General features: G+C 42.9%; 1 protein-coding gene across 1 annotated transcript; it reads right to left on the bottom strand.

The window, feature by feature from the left end:
* Positions 1–1,411: 1,411 nt before the first annotated feature.
* Positions 1,412–12,711, bottom strand: LOC149090238 (sialin-like). The gene is made up of 6 exons (XM_089244098.1): positions 12,579–12,711; positions 10,486–10,697; positions 6,260–6,493; positions 4,646–4,829; positions 2,330–2,463; positions 1,412–1,588 (listed from the first exon to the last, which is right to left on the bottom strand). The coding sequence occupies exons 1-6, from the start codon at positions 12,709–12,711 to the stop codon at positions 1,412–1,414; spliced, it is 1,074 nt and encodes a 357-aa protein (XP_089100224.1).
* Between the last annotated feature and the right edge of the window lie 2,018 nt (positions 12,712–14,729).

Raw genomic sequence — 14,729 nt, 5'->3', positions numbered from 1 at the left:
AGCCACATCAGATAAATCCGAGGGCCACATTTCGCACGTGGGCCATGGGTTGAACATGTATGGGTTAAAGGATGAAATTTTCGCCCTGTCTTTTCCGGCGCCTACGGCACCAGACCCACCTGAGGCCCTGCTACCAAACGTTTGCAACATCTGTAACCGTGATTCCCAACGTGGTGCCCACGTCCCACGAGGAGGGGGGGGGGGGGTGGCAATATGATCTTTAAGGGGGGGGAGGGGCGATTTGATGGAGCAGTATAATGGTAGCAGTCAGGACTTGTGAAAATTCATATTTGATGAAAACATAATGTGTTTAAGAATTAATGAAACTTCATATTTGATGTGAAAGTAAATTAATGAAAATTCATATCAAATGAAAATAGTTTTCGAATTAATGTATTTCAAATAAAATTAAGAAATTTATTCTAAAATTAATGAAAATTCACATTTAATGAAAAGTAATTCCAAATTTAAAGAAATTCATGTTCAATGAAAAAAAAAAATCCAAAAACTAATAGGGAAACAATTTAAGGAACAATGAAAACTCATATTTAATGAAAAAATCACCTCAAAATAAATGAATGAAATTCTCTATATGTGGGGGGCCCGTATTTGACTCGGAGTCCTTGGTTCACCCGTAAAGACGTTGCCACGTTGTGAATCGAGATACCACAGTTCGACTGGTTGGGTATCGGCTTCATGGAATTTTTTTTTTTGACCCGCACTGCTTCAAAAGTTGAAAACTCCTGCTGTAGAACAGGGGCGTAAGCAGTACCTTCTCTAGGGGTAGGGAGCACACAGGCTAATTTGAGGTCGGGGGAAAGCACAAAGAATCTCTCTAAGGGAATTTGGAGTTTTAACCTTCGAAAAGCGTTTCCAATTCACAGAAATTTATTGAATTAACATTCAAATAATTTTCACTTTCAATATTTTAACTTTTTTACATTTTTTTTAGTTCTTGAACATCGGGGGAAAAGGCTCTCTCCCCCCTTATCCCCCCACGTGTGTCCCTTAAGGGTGGGGGAGCATATTGGGAACCACTGATCCAGAACTGATTTTGAGGTCTTTGTGAGCATTTCATTTATCTAGGCAGCATGTTTTTTTTAAGTGCTGCCGAGTGTCTCCAACAACCGACACCAGGACTGAAGAGGATATGAATGTCTCATTATCACAACATAATAAAAAAAAAAAGACTGGAATCAAAAGAAGTTAAATTAAAACTCAGCGGGCCATGACAAAAAGCTCCAAGGGCCAAATGTGGCCCGCGGGGCCATGCTTTAAAGACCCTTGGGACTGTGAAATGGCCAAGTCCGGCTCTGCCTACAGAGTGTGAATGTAGAGACATCCACGTGAAAAATGCTGCGTGCGCCTCGCCATGATTTAAAAGCAGAAATATATGTCACTGATGCTACAATTAATCAATCCATTCATTACTGACCTTTGATATTTCAAATTTAAGGATAGTTCCGATGTACAATGGAATCACGGAACCAAATAGGCTTGCCGACCAGAAAGATGCAAATCCCACAAAGAAGTAGGCCCACACTGGCAAACTCTTCAAAATGGACTTCCACGGAGTCTCAAGAGACAGCTGCAATTAAAAATATAATTTACAATGTAACGATAGTGATACGGTTTCTACATATTTATCGAATCTAATCTGTGGATCCCGATACGTCTAAGTCATAGACGGGAAGCACTATAGGGTGTCCCCCCCCCCCCGTTCAGTAAAAAAATGTATTATTAACATATGCGGAAGAGAGAACGACGGGGTTGACATTCACCCCCTCCATTTACTATACACACACCCTCGGTAATTTACCCCACTCCCGGAGGGCATTGTTTGGTCAAGGGTATTCAATTCAACCTTTAGGACAGTGCGGGGCCCACTTCTCATTCTAAAAACGTGTTGCGGGAAACTTAATTTGAGAATATCTCTCCCACTAAACTGCTCCACGCGTCACTTAGTTAATGTGCCACCGGACACTTAAGTATCAGGGGAATATGTCATGGGCCACTGAAGTGCTGTGAAACTGAACCGCAAGTCCCTTGAAAGATCTGAAAATGTGACGCTCAGTTCATTACTACAAAATCAAGCTTTAGGGTGCGGGCCACATCAGAAGACTCCGAGGGATCCATTAGGCCCATGGATTAGGGATTGAGCCTTCATGATATTTGGTGAACATCTCTCGATGCTCGATAAGAGTGTTACTATTAAACTGGAAAAAAAAAAATCTATATATTAGCTCCAACCCCCCCCCCCCTTCCCCTCCCCCGTCAAATTATTCACAAAGACCGATTACACATAATTTCGGAGATTTTCTTAATGTACCTTTTTCAAAATTTCCTCTTCTATTTGAATAGTCCTTAGGCGTGCGGATTTCTCTGGAGTACAGGAAGGATCCTCGGAAGGCCAATCGTAGACCAAACAGTACCAAAGCACGCACCAAACTATCCCTACTGCACCTGAGAGAAAGAAGAAAAAAAAATTGCAATGAAAGAATATGAAGCACTCATACCTCCGCGCGTACTGCGCGACAGCGCATCAAATTCTATTCTCCAAATTTCGTTGGGAGGCACTGTAACATCTACCCTACAGTCTCGACAACGTCAAACTGTTACTTTCACTTGTTCTTACCGCTCTCCCCCCCCCCCCCCCCCGCGCTTCTTGAAACAGAGCTTCGGCCGCTGAGTTGAAGAACAATATATAAAGGATTTGGTAACTCTCACAGCCCAAATCCTTCCTTTAGAAGGGCCATATATAGGCTGCACACATACTCGGGCTTGCTCGATAATGGGATCTTTGCCTTAAAGTCTAGTGCAGTGGTTCTCAACCGGGGGCCATATGACCCCCTAGTGGTACTGGGATACCTCAAGGGGGCCACGGAAGAAAATGGAAAATGGGGCCGTGACATGTGGTTTAGAGGGCTTCAGAGAGCTAAGAAAAATTAAGGTGTGAAGAAATAAAGCTTTTATATTAGTGACTATACACTTACAGAATCCAACAAAACCACCCATAAAACCAGGGCCGTCTTAGGGCAGGGACCTACCCGGGCCTCACCGCCTACATTTTGCAACAAGTTCCCTAGGATGAAGTTTTTCGCAGGTCCCTGGCTAGATTTTTCAGACCCCCTTCTCTACATTGAATTATATTGTGAAAAATAAAAAATGATGAAAACCATATCATGCCTCGGGCTGCAGCTCTGACTGTCCCACTTTTGTGAGGGGTCATGTCCGGGGCCCTCATGTCCATAAGTAAGGTAGGGACATGATATTTGTATGGTACAATAAATTTTGAAAATAAGTAGGAAATGTGTAGGCTGTTTATTTCCAGCTAAGTATGGGACTAACATAGCATCACTTTGCCTGAGGGGGAGGGGCGGCGTTGAGACGGTTCTGATAGAACTCAGACTAGCGGGGAGATCAATGAATTCTAAGCCAGTGGTCTGGATGCCAATTTTCTTTGCAAAATTTTCGTTCAGTATAAATTCAATGAAAAAATTATTTCAACACGTATAAAGGATCTTGTTTCTAGATGGGAGTTGAAGACTCAGGGTAAGGCAGGGGGCCACGAGAAAAAAAATGGTTCAAAGGGGGCCACGGGCAAAAAAAGGTTAAGAAACACTGGTCTAGTGCAGTTTCTTCTATCCCTGCGGTTCTCAATCTTTCTTTTTTTTTACTCGCGGAGCGCTTTATAAACCGCTGAATGCTTCCAGCAAACGCAGCGGCCATGAAGAAAATGCCGTACTTGTTCCGAAATTTCAAAGGAAGACGCTTGGTGGGGAGGGAAAATTCGGAGGGTGTCTAATAAGTTCAGTATATTTAGCCGTAGGACAATCTTTTTTCTATTCGTCTCATTTCGAAATGTTTGAACGTGCCCCTTTGTTGGCTAGATGTATTCTCCCGTCCTGTCATTGTTCGGGTTGTTTCATTATGGCTTTGTTCATTATGGCCTTTGTATTGAGAGCCAAAAAAATTATTGCTTTCCCGAGGCTTGAGGACTATGTCTGGAGCCAGACGTTGTGGGAGGCGGACTTTAGGGCTCGCGGAGCACATGTCGAGAACCCATGTTCATTCCGCCCTAGTTTCCCCAACTTTTTGTTCCGCCGCTCTCTCTTCAATTTTTTTTCCTGTCATCGCCTCCAACTCAAGCTAACCCATAGGATATACCTATACTGAACCTATAGCTTCTGCCGCCCTCCTCAACCATTTTATCGCCCCCGAGGAGGCGATATTGCCCACTTTGAGAAATAGTGTTCGAACTGATGCATACGGGACTCTTGTAAACTTTACATTTGAAAAAAACTGATAATTACGTCTTATTCAATCGCCCCCCCCCCAACCTGTAACTGAAAAAAATGGAGATATCACAAGCAAATAGTTATACGACAACAACAACAAACCGACCATGACCCCCGCTCTGTCCCCACAAGGGATATAACTATTCAAAGGAACATGGGTGGTGGCAGAAACCGGTTGAGCCCGTGTAATCCCCCGCATGTGGAAGATTTGCCCACAGAAAATTTTTTGCGCTAAGTGGAGTTAATTTGAAGGTTAATTGGGGTTTCACAAAATATACCTCTATATTGAGAAAAAAAATTTTATACGGACATGCCATAATACGTTTGTATCAATAACTTCACTATACCTGAGAAAATGAATGTCAAGGGCCAGCCCTGGAGGACAGTCGACTTGCACATGTACCCGTAAACCATGGAACTGAAGAACGATCCGAGAGGGAACCCGCTCGCCGCCATCGTCAGGAACTCCATTCGCTGCGAGACACGAACCCAGCGTCCGATCAGAACGGACATAGCTGGCACAAGAACACCCTGACGCCAATAATAACAATATACACATAAGAGGGTTAGATAACCTATTATAATTAAAAATCAGCACAATGTAACAACCTGAAATAGTTGATGAAGTAATTGGGGCGAGGAGGGGAAACAATCAGCGCTCGAACGAGGGTGTGTTTACGGGAAGGGGGGCGGCATATACAGGGTGCATAGATAACTCCCCTTGCTGCAAATCACTGGCTAACCATTGATCCCTGGCATGCTTCTAATTGTAAAAGGTATCTAAATAACGTCAGATTCTGTAGTTATTGAAAGAAAAAAAATTAACATTTTTTAAACATCCATTCCTAAAAAAAACCAATTAGAAGGTTGTACAAAATAAATCCACGTTTCCAAGTGCAATATTCACTGAGGTATTTGAATTCAAAGATATCGGAGAAAAGCGTTAGTTTATGCACCTTTTTCCCACATTTTCTCCGGTTTTTTTTAATTCAAATAACTCAGCGAATATTGTATTTACGGGGCAACAACTTTCTAATTGGTTTTTTTTGGACTGGGTGTCCATATAAAACGTCAATTCTTTTTATTTCAATAACTATACAACCCCTTGCAATATGAATGCCGCATCTGAGGTCTACACGTTATTTGAATACTTTTCTAATTAGAGGTATGAGTCTGGAATCAACGGTTCGCCAGTAAAATGCGGCAAAAGGAGTTATCCATGTACCCTGTATTAATTGATCGGGGGAACCTTCTAATCAAGAGTAGCAAATTAGAACGGGAGAAGGGCGGCAAAGCCATAAATTCGCCTCTGTTTCTGACTTAGAATCTTATAGGAGTATTTCTTGACTTTCTTTTGCCCATGGCCTCCCCTTTGGGGAGATTTTGTTTTTCATAATCCCCCCCCCCCCATATCGAGGATCGGGACTCTATCTACTTATTAACTAAATTTATTTCTGAGTAAATATACGTTGTCTAAATGTTTTTTAAGTTATATCCTGACCATCATCTTAACAGTTCTAATAATACAAATGTTTTGGGGGAACGGAAAGGAGATCACCTTCTCTGACCTGTATCCGCCTATGTTCCTGGGATCTTCAGCTGCCCCCCCCCCCAACTAGATTTTTCATGGGATCCCTCCATAGTGAATTTACAGTGTGAAAAAACAAGAAATATGATAAGAATCATATCATACCCCATATATAGCCTATAGCCTTGACAGCCCTTTCCTTGTGAGGGTTATGTTGCTCCTTGTTGAGGTAGCAAAAGAACAGATCATTGAAGTTACAGTTGTCCCATGGTGCTCCCCTGAAACATTTTAATTAAGAATGCTTGATGTCCCGAGGTAGGTAAGTCCGATCCACATTAGGCTGCGGATAATCGATGATCCTATTGTATTTCGTTTAGACAACACCACACACATGAAATGAGTGAATGGGGAATAAAAATCAACACGTATCTACCTGCCCTGCACCCTTCACTACCTGCAGGAAAACGAGAGTTTCCCAATTCGTCAACTTGACTATGGGAACCAACAGCGACGCCGCAGAACTTATGAGCGTTCCCAAAAGTATGACGTTCTTGGCGCTGTACTTCTCGGCCCAACGTCCACCAGCAAGCTGAGTTGATGCCAATCCGAAAAAGTACGAAGACAGTATGAGTCCTTGCTGCCATTCTTCCCAAATGAAATAGCCATCCTTTGTGAGGGAAAAGAAAGAAGTATTACGATTACACACACACGCATTTCAAGCAATGCGATGCTGTAGGTTGCTTAAAATAATCTTTCTCGCGTGTCCGAGCTAAAAGTATCCAAAAGTAATGTGGTTTATACTACTACTACTACTTTCTTCCATTTTCTTTCAAACCGAGCTCAGCTCTGGTCTATCGCTACGGGCAATTCACTACAGAAGGAGTTGTGCCAGAAGTGTGCACAGTTTGAGTAGGGTTACCAGCCGTAATCCTTTAGGAGGATATATGTCCTCCTTTTTTTTATGTCATTTCAAGGGTCCTCCTATGCTTTGGAAAATTCGCCCTTTTGTTCTACTTTTGCCGGTGTTTCCGAAATTATCATTTTTTTTTCCTGGAAAAAAAATTTCACTCAGAACATATGTTCCTATTTTTTTTTTTTCCCTCTCACCACACTTTGGCCAATTGCTATCGAAATTCACAGAATACAAGAATATAAATTAACACCGAACAGAGCAGATGCTACACAGATTCAAACCATATTCAACTCCACTCCAAGATGATGTGAGAATGACAGTCCAAAAACAGCTCTTCAAGAAGAAAACAGCAACATCCATTTTAAGAATACCAATGTTTGCTCACCAATGCCGTGTACTGAAGAGAGGAGAAAAGGAAAGGGTGTTGCCTCTTCTATTCAGGAATAAAGAAAATAGGAGGATACAAACGACACTCAATGCTGATTCTTATGCCGAAATCGCCTCTGGCAAAAATAAACGCTTCCGAAAGAAGAAAAAAATCCTTATAAGGTTAGAGAAAGAAAGAAAGAAAACCGTTTTGCTCCAGGAAAAGTAATAAAACTGACCAGACTATGTAAAAAATTCATAATATAATCGTGGGCCCACGGATCTTTATCGTTATGTACCGATTCTTTTTTAAGAGCTCTGTTTTAATTGGGAAAAGTTATTGTGTGGTGGCTATTTTTAGTGCGGTAGCGTCATCTGTTGGGAAAATTAGCATAGGTGATGTCACCAACAGTGCGCGCAAGCGTCCTCCTTTCTCAGTTTTCGAATCTTGTAACCCTGAGTTTGAGTACGTAGCTAGTATTGCGCGTGAATTTTTTAGTGCTGCCATCTATTCTTTGAAATATGAGTGAAGTGCAATGATTTTGAATTTTACACATTGTAGATCTGTTGCTCTCTCTCTGGCGAGACTTTTTAACAGAAAGATCGGCTCGCATTCGCGCCTCGATGTAGGAAACCACAATGTACTACCACTACTTAACCGTACACACACATCGCACACTGCCTACACTGCGAAGAAACTTTTTCAAATGGGAGACCGACTCGCATTCGCGCCTTTAATGGTTTACACTGAGAAAACCATGGCCCCCACATCCTGGAGCGGTGCCCTAGGCTGGGATCTTTTGCGGGCCCCCCCCCCCGGTCAGACTTTTCACGGGCCCCTTCTGTAGTTAATTTATAGCGTGAAAAAGCAAAAAATGATGAGAACTGTTCTGGGCTCCAGGGCTAGAGCCCTGTCAGCTCTCCCCCTCCCCCTTTGTGGGGGCCATGGAGACTACACCTGCTCAGTTGTGCTGCCAATAGGAAACCGTTGTGCGGTCTTGTGGCCATCGTGCTAGAGTCTCATCATGAAGATCGAGGTTCGAACTCCATTAGCGGCACAGTGGTGGCCGGCTGAAGCTGGTTTCGCTGGTTTCCTGCGGTTTGCCCACTTTGAGGCGAGAATAGAAGTCTCCCATTCAAAAAAGTCTCTCCGCAGAGAACAAGCAGACCTTCAACACAATACTTAGGCAAATTTAGGCGTTTGCCATTTTCGCTTCAAAATATGGAAGACAGGTGGCAGCACCAGCAAGAACGCTAACCCAGCCTAACTTTAATATAAATACGTTAGGCGTAATGTTTTAGTGTATATATACACTCATCCAACAAGTTCGAAATTCCATAGAGGAATATGTAACCGCAGTGGTGGTCGGCTGAAGTTGGTTTTCTGTGGTTCCCAACTTCGAGGCGCAAATGCGAGCCGATCTCCCCATTAAAAAGTCTCGCCACAGAGAGCAACAGGCCTACAACGATAAATTATTCAATCATTACACTTCACTCATGGTTAGAAAAACTGGTGGAAGATGGCAGCACTACACATAACAAGCATTACACAGAAACAAACTTCACATCAGGTTTCACTACACGTACACGCACATTCCCGCATGTACCAATTCGTTAGAGATTCCGCAAAGGAATATGGACGAGGTGCATGTCTGGGTTTAGTAGTAGAGGAATATGTATGAGGTGTATGTACGGTTATGTAATAGTAGTAATGTCAATGGGTTTTTATCCAAGTTTTCTACCAAGTACGACTGGCATGTGCATTGTCGTCAGCTACTTCGATATTTTTCTCAGCAGTTTCATGTGTATGCCACAACGTAAGGTTTAGTGCATGCTTTTGCTAGCTTAATTTACAGCAGTGACGCTGTGTATATGAACTGAGTGGATGATGTGAAGCCTCCAACATCCGTATCAACACGATGTTGATCTCTGCAGTCAAGTTGTTTTAATAAGACCAAGAGATCGAATACCGTTTGCCCCCCCCCCCCTGTAGAGCCACTAATGGTGCTCACATTGAACTTCATTAGCCAGAACAAAAATAAATCTTGAGGAGTTGCCCTGTTTAACCTGTTTACGATCACGGGCGTAATATTACGTCCAAACACCAATGGAATAAATTCAAACAAGTTTTCTGTGTTTTCTTTCCTCTCTCTCTTCACTAACGCGAAGCTTTATGGGCCATATAGTAACCATATCTCTATGGAAATTGCTCTTTCTTTCCCTCCTTTTCCTATACTCTTGTTAATGGTTTTTTTTTCCCACACATATAATGTCTCTGTCTAATACGCATGTAAGAGCAAAAGAGAACACGTAGGAGTGAAGGTCAAAAGAGGACTCTAAAAAAAAAGCCCTCATATCTACCTGTTATCCTCTCTCTCTATTATATACTATATTCTTTTTATATATACTTTTTCTTTTTCTAACGTGCGGTTAAGTTAGCACAGCGTTACCAGATTTATCGCCGATTCATCAAATAGATGCAATCCAGATTTCTTGCCAAAAACCTTGTACACAAAGTGGTTAATGCAACGAAAATTTATAATTAGTTAGGGATGGTTCTTTCACTATATGCCACTACTTTTGAATATATTTAGCCCGAACATCCTGTATATCTGATTGGTGCACTTCCAATCATCAAACACTGCTGTGCAGGGTGCGTCATTTAACGTTACTCATTTTCGAAAGTAAAAACACATAAAATTCGCACAGTAATAGCTACAGCTGAATATGGTTGTGTAAGTAATTCAATGACTTGCATTCACAAAACAGCCCCCTAATTCTTGAATACAACGTCCAGACTTCGCGTTGGAATCTCCCAGATGTGAGTGGGACGACTCTCTGTTCTCCCTAGTTACGTCCCTGCCGTCTTAATGCATGGGTCTACCCAGGCGGCTTTTAATAAAGAAATATGATTACAATTTTCGGGAATAAGTATGTAAATTGGTAGACACTACTTCACCAAACACCAATCCGGGCAATATCGTTATATTGCACTTTACTGCCATAATAAATTGGGTTAGAACTGAAGGAGGCCGTCTCTTTCGGTGGTCACCTCAAGCTCGTTAGGGAAAATACCTTGTTATCTATATTCTTCCCCCGGTTCGAACCTGGGATCTGAAGGCAACTTTCACTGTGGTAGACGAGCCACGCCCTTTGGCGCAATTTATTTATCTCCAACCAAAAGTAGGGGGACCTCAGAAAAAGCCCTTTTCCCGCGGCGCCTATGATGGGGACCGCTCTTAAGACGGTCCTGCACTAAACGAATTATTTTTCTTTCAACCAAACTCAAATGGCTACGGGTGCATACTATGCATCCTGTCCATAGTACGCATGTATAAAAGTCATGAATCACGAACGAGTAAGTACAAGCTACATTATACCTCATGACGGAATTCCGCTTCGTCATCGTAATGACACTCGCCCTCCACCACAGCGGACGCATTGCCTTTCTCTTGTTCCAAGGTGATCGCGGTCCTGTTGACCATCGTAACGATCGCTACGCTTATGTTCTGTCTCAGTACGCACATCAGGAAGAACGAAGAGAACACCATGCCTGCGAAGGCTTTCTCCGTGAACGAAGTCTTGCCGATTTCTGAACTCGAAAAGAAATCATATTATAAATCGAATTACTATTATTCAGTAACTGAAAATAACGGTTTATTGAAACAAATTTATCGCGTAAAGGTAATGCAGGTGCGCAGCGCTCTGTGATACCGTCGAGTTGTTGAAATCGGTTGCAGAGCCTTTGGGCAATGCCATCTGTGGGTCAGTGGTGTCAGAGGAGTGTTTTGAACCTGCGGGTACTCGGCTTGAGCACTATGTGGATGATTTTGATTTCCGAATTGCGGTGGATCCCGCTTACAACGTGCATCCATTGCATAGAAAGTAGGGAAATGTCTTCCACTACAAACGATTTTCTTCGGTGACAGCATGAGACAACCGGCAGATCCGAAAAATTCGGGATCTTACGTGACTTGCTGGCTCTGCGCAGGCGCAGCGCGGTTGTTTACTTTTTTTTCGCACCTTTCTCACTCCGTTTTCTCTCTCTCTCTCCTTTCCCGCGTGAACATGAAGCTGTAATTTGATAATTGCTGTTCATGCGTAGTGATGGTAAATATTAATATGTATATATATATGTATATACACACACACAGAAGTCGTCCTCTGAGTTCATTTCTCAAAATTTTCGTCAGCACGGAATGCAGTCGCGAACTGAGTATAGCCGGCTTTTCCTAGAAGTAGAATTTCTGCGCCGGGTGCAGAGCGAACACACTGATTGGTTAAAAACCTGAAATTCACGTTTTTTGACCAATCAGCGTTTTCACGCTGCGCGCACAATAGAACACCTGCTCCTAGGAAAACCCGGCTTTAGGGTGGATTCACTTCAGCAGACACTAACCGTGTATTGTCAGACACGGCAAACATTCTTCAGCATAAAACCGATGAATGTATTCATATCTATCGCACCGTAGGAGCGCGGGCGCAGATAGACATTTTTGTGTTAAAGAATATTTGCCGTGTCTGTAGATGTGAATCCACCCTGAAAAGGTCGCTTTCAGTGGACGACGTCAGACGGCCCTAGTCGCGTGACTCGATGACGGCTGTTGTCGCTGGCGTAGCTTACCGCTGTTGTCGCATCTAGTGGAAAATTCATGGAGAATCTTTAACATGTTCTTGCGAAGCTAACATCCTTGGTCGCAGCACACAAGTTCGCTCTCTATCTAGACTGAGTGCCAAATAATTGAATCCTGTCACTAATCGTGATAACCCTATTTTGTCCTAATATGGAAAGGTAGGGGCTCAGCCGCAGGATGTGGGGGGGGGGCCCATGCGAAACACTCACAAAATGGTGCAAAGGTATGCAAAATGCCACGCCTTTTTCCAAGAAGAATATTTTCTTCTGGTTTTGCGCAAGCGATAGTGCTTTCTTCCCCCCCCCCAACTCCAGGAATAATAAAAAAATGAGGAAGAAGAAATACTCTGCTTTTCTGTTATTTACACTGCACGCATATTCCTATAACACCCGGAAGGAAAAAAGAAACACCGTCTCTCTCTCTTTTTGTTATCAAACTTTGAACAAAAGCTAACTCAGCCCACTGCCAGGTTGGAGGGGGGGGGGGGTGTTGGAAGCATGTTTGACTGTATGAAAACCACAGCACACTATGATTGCGAAATAAGAAGGTTTTAAAGAAGAGAGATGTCTCAGAATTACAGAATGAAACTTATAAAGTCAGGCGAAATATCACGTCAATGCCACCGAAAGGGTGGTTAAAGCGTTTTCCTACTTACAACGTTTTTGTGACGGTTCTTTGAAAAACATCCCGCTTAGGATTCATTGTAGTTTTGGGGATTGCTCGACACCATGATCCGAGAGTGCTAGAGAATTCGCGGCACTCCCGTCTCCGACGACACTGTCTTTTCTGGTGTCCCCCGCCCCATAATAAAGGTGCAAAAAATTTCGGGTCGCACTTACCATTGATCTGATCCGCGGCACTCTTTCCAGAAAACGTATTCGGATCGAGGTTACGTGATGGTATTGACTGGTGGATCGATCCGGTCTTCTTGATCGGGAGGTCGACTGCCAACGGTTTTGAGGAGGAACCCATGTCGACCTTTCGACCTTTCCGTTTGGACACTGCAAGAGGAATGAAAGCATCTCAAAGGGAACCACTCGTGGTTATAATTGTAGCGCATATAATTATAATTTTGCACCTCAAGTACACTGATGTCCATAAATTAAGGATAATGCCAGCTCCGGCAAATAAACGTTCGGAAACAAAACAAACGTTACTTATTCATAAAGCCCATTTATTAAACAAAAGATAAAGAACAAAAACGATGGTGTATGTATGATACCATTCATAAAAACTACGATTTTTGCTCCCTGGACCAATTGCAAAAAATATCGCCTTTACAAAAACTTACTATTACATGGTTGGTATGATATTTAATACATTGTATGTCTCCCATGCGATGAAATACAGTCCGTACAACACCTAGGCATGCTGAGTATCAAATTATCGATCTGATCTTGGGGAAGATCACTCCACTCAACAAGCAATGCTCTCCGAAGTTCCTGTACACATATAGGAGGTGGTTGACTGGCTGCAACTCGTCGACCAAGCATGTCCCACACATGCTCTATCGGATTCAAGTCAGGTGGGAATGCTGGCCATTCCATACGGGTTATATCATCAGATTCAAGGCATTCGTTTACGATGTTTGCTCGGTGAGGACGGGCGTTGTCATCCATAAACACAAATTCTGGCACCCCTAAACAAACGTGCATGTTGTTCCAGAATGATGTCCCGATAAATTTGGGCTTTCATGGTTCCGGTTTGAACATGCAGATCTGTTCTGGAACCCAATATAATTCCACCCCAAACGAGCAATGCTGCACCACCGTAACGGTGTCGTTCAATGATGTTGTCTTGGTGGTAACGGGTACCTGGCGTTCTCCATATGAAAGTCCGACGTGAATCAGACTGCAAGCTAAACCTGGACTCGTCGGAAAACATCACACAAGCCCACTGTGACGATGTCTACATTGCATGTTCTCTACTCCAGGCTAATCACTGCCGACAGTGAGTTGCCGTGAGCGGAACACATCTGACAGGCCTGCGAGCATATAGACCAATATCTCCCAAACGTCTGTACACGGTTTGCCTTGAAACTGTGGTACCCGTGGCTGCAGATAGCTGACGAGACAGGTCGGATGCTTTGCTCCGTCTGCTTCTTTTGGCAGTTACTGCCAAATACCGGTCTTCATTCGGCGTTGTAACTCGGGGGCGACCTGTACTGTAACGTCTACTGACATTTCCGTTATCTTGGAATCGTTGCCAAAGCCTAGAGATGACACTTTGGGCAATTCCAAGTTCCTCGGATACTTCCATCTGAGTACGCCCACATTCCGGGCGGTCGATAATTCTACCACGTAAAAAACCATCCACGTGCGTCCTCTGTGTCATAACTATTCGCTTATGGCACTGAGCGCCTTACAGAACTCTTGTGAACAATTTCATTTCTTTGCCACCATTCCTTATATTTCCCCCTCTTGCACTCTCGTCATTGTGACGACGTACTATCGCCATCATCTGGTGGTTTCCTGAAATTTGCATATCATTCTTGCAGATGTGTGTGATAATTCTACAGGTGAAATTTTTACTTTAGATTTCGATTTCCGTGTGATTCTGAATTATCCTTAATTTATGGACATGAGTGTAATTTAGTCGTGGCGAAATGCTGGTTCGAATCTACTTCGAAGTCAAGGCATTTATTTGAGTTCGCCAAATAAATCGCCAAATTGGCACCCAATTTATTTAATTTTTCTCAAAACTAGCAGCGCCTGTTCTTTTTTCCTTCTTTTTACTTTATATCATACAGTACTATAATTCATAATGAAATTCAACTTTTGTCACTCTTTTGGTCACTCACATGCTTGCAGACTTTTTCGGTCACTCTTTTTGTCGTTCACTGACCTGGTTCCTCACTCTCTAGGTCATTCTTTTGATCGGTCCCATGCTTATTTACAAGTACAAATATAAATACCACAACAGACAAAATGCCCAACGAGATGGCTGGAAAAAGATGCCCATAAAAAATATGAATGTCGAATATACATCTA

The sequence above is a fragment of the Pholcus phalangioides genome, unplaced genomic scaffold, assembly GCF_987345545.1.
Source record: "Pholcus phalangioides strain wild (caught in Gottingen) unplaced genomic scaffold, Ppha-v1.0 ptg000001l_1, whole genome shotgun sequence".
NCBI lineage: Eukaryota > Metazoa > Arthropoda > Arachnida > Araneae > Pholcidae > Pholcus > Pholcus phalangioides.
The sequence above is the reverse complement of the archived record's forward strand: the minus strand, read 5'-3'. Positions and strand labels throughout refer to the sequence as shown.

What these genes read in the sequence shown, in the direction of transcription:
- LOC149090238 (XM_089244098.1), bottom strand. Translation starts at nt 12,711, where the DNA reads ATGGGTTCCTCCTCAAAACCGTTGGCAGTCGACCTCCCGATCAAGAAG. An exon ending in TAGTGAAGGGTGCAGGGCAG is followed by an intron (nt 4,830 to 6,259) that starts GTAGATACGTGT and finishes TATTGGCGTCAG; the next exon opens with GGTGTTCTTGTGCCAGCTAT. An exon ending in AAGAGGAAATTTTGAAAAAG is followed by an intron (nt 1,589 to 2,329) that starts GTACATTAAGAA and finishes TTTTAATTGCAG; the next exon opens with CTGTCTCTTGAGACTCCGTG.